The sequence below is a fragment of the Myxocyprinus asiaticus genome, chromosome 21, assembly GCF_019703515.2.
Source record: "Myxocyprinus asiaticus isolate MX2 ecotype Aquarium Trade chromosome 21, UBuf_Myxa_2, whole genome shotgun sequence".
NCBI classification, from domain to species: domain Eukaryota; kingdom Metazoa; phylum Chordata; class Actinopteri; order Cypriniformes; family Catostomidae; genus Myxocyprinus; species Myxocyprinus asiaticus.
In genome coordinates, this window is record NC_059364.1 from 777501 (window position 1) to 780000 (window position 2500).

General features: G+C 48.4%; 1 protein-coding gene across 4 annotated transcripts in view; it reads left to right on the forward strand.

Annotated features, from left to right (window-relative positions):
* LOC127411940 (serum response factor-like) overlaps positions 1-2500 on the forward strand; it is an 896621-nt gene that overhangs the window by 68288 nt on the left and 825833 nt on the right. For all 4 annotated transcript variants that reach the window (XR_007892368.1, XM_051647875.1, XM_051647873.1 and 1 more), the window contains exon 8: positions 2140-2500. This exon is cut by the window's right edge. Coding sequence is in view for 3 of the 4 variants with exons in the window: in XM_051647873.1 (XP_051503833.1) it covers positions 2140-2235 (96 nt within the window). In the remaining variant the exon portion in view is untranslated. The remainder of the gene's footprint in view (positions 1-2139) is intronic.

Below are 2500 nucleotides of genomic sequence, written 5' to 3' on the forward strand. Positions count from 1 at the left end.
CCGCAGGAGGAATAGTCTCTGGGGGAGCGGGCGGAGCCGCTGGAGGAATAGTCTCTGGGGGAGCAGGCGGAGCCGCAGGTGGAATAGTCTCTGGGGGAGCGGGTGGAGCCGCAGGAAGAATGGTCTCTGGGGGAGAGGGCGGAGCCGCAGGAGGAATAGTCTCTGGGGGAGAGGGCGGAGCCGCAGGAGGAATAGTCTCTGGGGGAGCGGGCGGAGCCGCAGGAGGAATAGTCTCTGGGGGAGCGGGCGGAGCCGCTGGAGGAATAGTCTCTGGGGGAGCGGGCGGAGCCACAGGTGGAATAGTCTCTGGGGGAGCGGGCGGAGCCGCTGGAGGAATAGTCTCTGGGGGAGCCGCAGGTGGAATAGTCTCTGGGGGAGCGGGCGGAGCCGCTGGAGGAATAGTCTCTGGGGGAGCGGGCGGAGCCGCTGGAGGAATAGACTCTGGGGGAGCGGGCGGAGCTGTGAAAGACTCTGGGGGTGGAGCCGTGGAAGACACTGGGGGCAGAGCCGCTGGAGGAATAGGCTCTAGGGGCGGAGCCATGGCAGGCTCTGGGGTGGAGCCGTGACAGGCGGAGTCGTGACAGTTTCGAGGGGCGAAGCCGTGGAAGGCGGAGCCATGGCAGACTTGAGGGGCAAAGCCGTGGAAGGCGGAGCTGTGGCAGGCTCGAGGGGCAAAGCCGTGGAAGGCGGAGCCGTGGCAGGCTCAAGACAAAGAGTCCTGGATGAATGGGAAACGACCTCCGTGGTCGCAAACATGGGAAGAGACTCGGGAATGACCTCCGTGGTCGTGGGCAGAGACTTGGAAATGACCTCCATGGTCGTGTTCATGGGATGAGACTTGGGAACAACCTCCGTGGTTGAGAACATGGGCAGAAACTGGGAAACGACCTCTGTGGTCATGGGCATGCCATGCCAAAGAGAGACATTACATTTTCTGTTTTATATTCATCAAATAAATGTCATCTTGAATTTCACTCATGTCTGCAAGTCTTCCTGATAGAATGTACATATTATGTTGTTTAGTGTTTAACAATCTCTATTATTACTTAGCTTCCAAAGAAACGATTAAAAAAAAGGGATTATTAGATTAATTGTTATATTGCATATTTCTGCATATTATTTTCATGTTTAACAATAGATTTCAACCCCAATCATTATTGAATCTTCTTTTTTTAGTTTACGGTGTCATTGTGTGCAGGGCATGGACCTACTGTAGTAGTATTACGGTTTACTTGCATTCCCACTGAGGCTGTAGATTATAAGATCAAAATAATTAATGAACTCATATCAGCCATTACCACTTAGATTGACATTAATGTGTAGTAGATACTTAATGATCATGTTAAAATATGTAAATATTTTAAATGTTGTTTGTCTTCCTCAATGCAAGTACTATCTTGTTATATAAATCAAAATGAAAACACGTCATGTCTCCTGCTCTGCCGGTAAATAAATCCGAGTTATGATCGCAGGCAAAGTCAAGATGTCCTCAAACCATGCGATTCATCCACGCAGTGCTGAAACATAAAATCTACATAAAATGGTCTTCCGCAAGTTGCTTGCAGTTTTACTGATGTCGATGGAGAGCCTAAAGTTCAATGCTTGCTGATATCTGATCTGATTAACCCTTTGTTTCCCCACTGGAATGGTGCTGGTGCTCGGCCGGATTATCTCCGCATCTCAGAACTGGCCAGTGTTTACACTGACACCATAATGTCAGCATTACCATGTAACCTACCCACATGGCGCATCACAGTCTTTGTTTACGAGTCTTATTCCTATTTTTGTGACTTTACAGTATTTTAACACCCAAAGTAGTATTAGTCAGTGTATTAATGGCATGGCAATCTTTGGATTAACAGAGAGGATTTGTTACAGTATAAACACTGTCCAGCTTACATGATTATGGAAGCGAGTAAGCAATCTAGCTTTGTTTTGCCTCGGCTGTTTTGTGACTTTACAAGGAGAGGACATTATGCCAGCACTTCCTGCTTTGAGATTGGGCACCAGCACCAGCACAGTGTTGGTGAAAAATGTGTGACTGTGGTGTGGATGAGGCCCAGTACTCACATATAGTGTATTTACACTGCAGTGGTGAAGTTGTCATTAACTAACTCATCTGAGTTCTGTGTTCTGCAGATGGTGATTGGTCAGCAGTCCAGCGGCAGCAGCAGTAACCTGACGGAACTTCAAGTGGTCAATCTAGACGCCTCACAGAACGCCAAGAGCGATTGACCGTTTGCCCTACGTTGACTTTACAAAGACACCAGAGACTAGCATTGCTATTTATTAACACCTCCTCGCCTTTCTACTCTTTCATTTATACAGTTTGTCATCTGTATGTATGTGACTGGACAGTTTCGACTGTAAACGTGTGACGTCCCGCGGGAGAAATAGACACAGATATGCGGCGATGCATGTCACTGTCGTCTGCATTAGTGTGTGTGAGGATAGGAAAGGTCTACACTACCTTCTTTCAGATCCTGTGTTTCTTATGTGT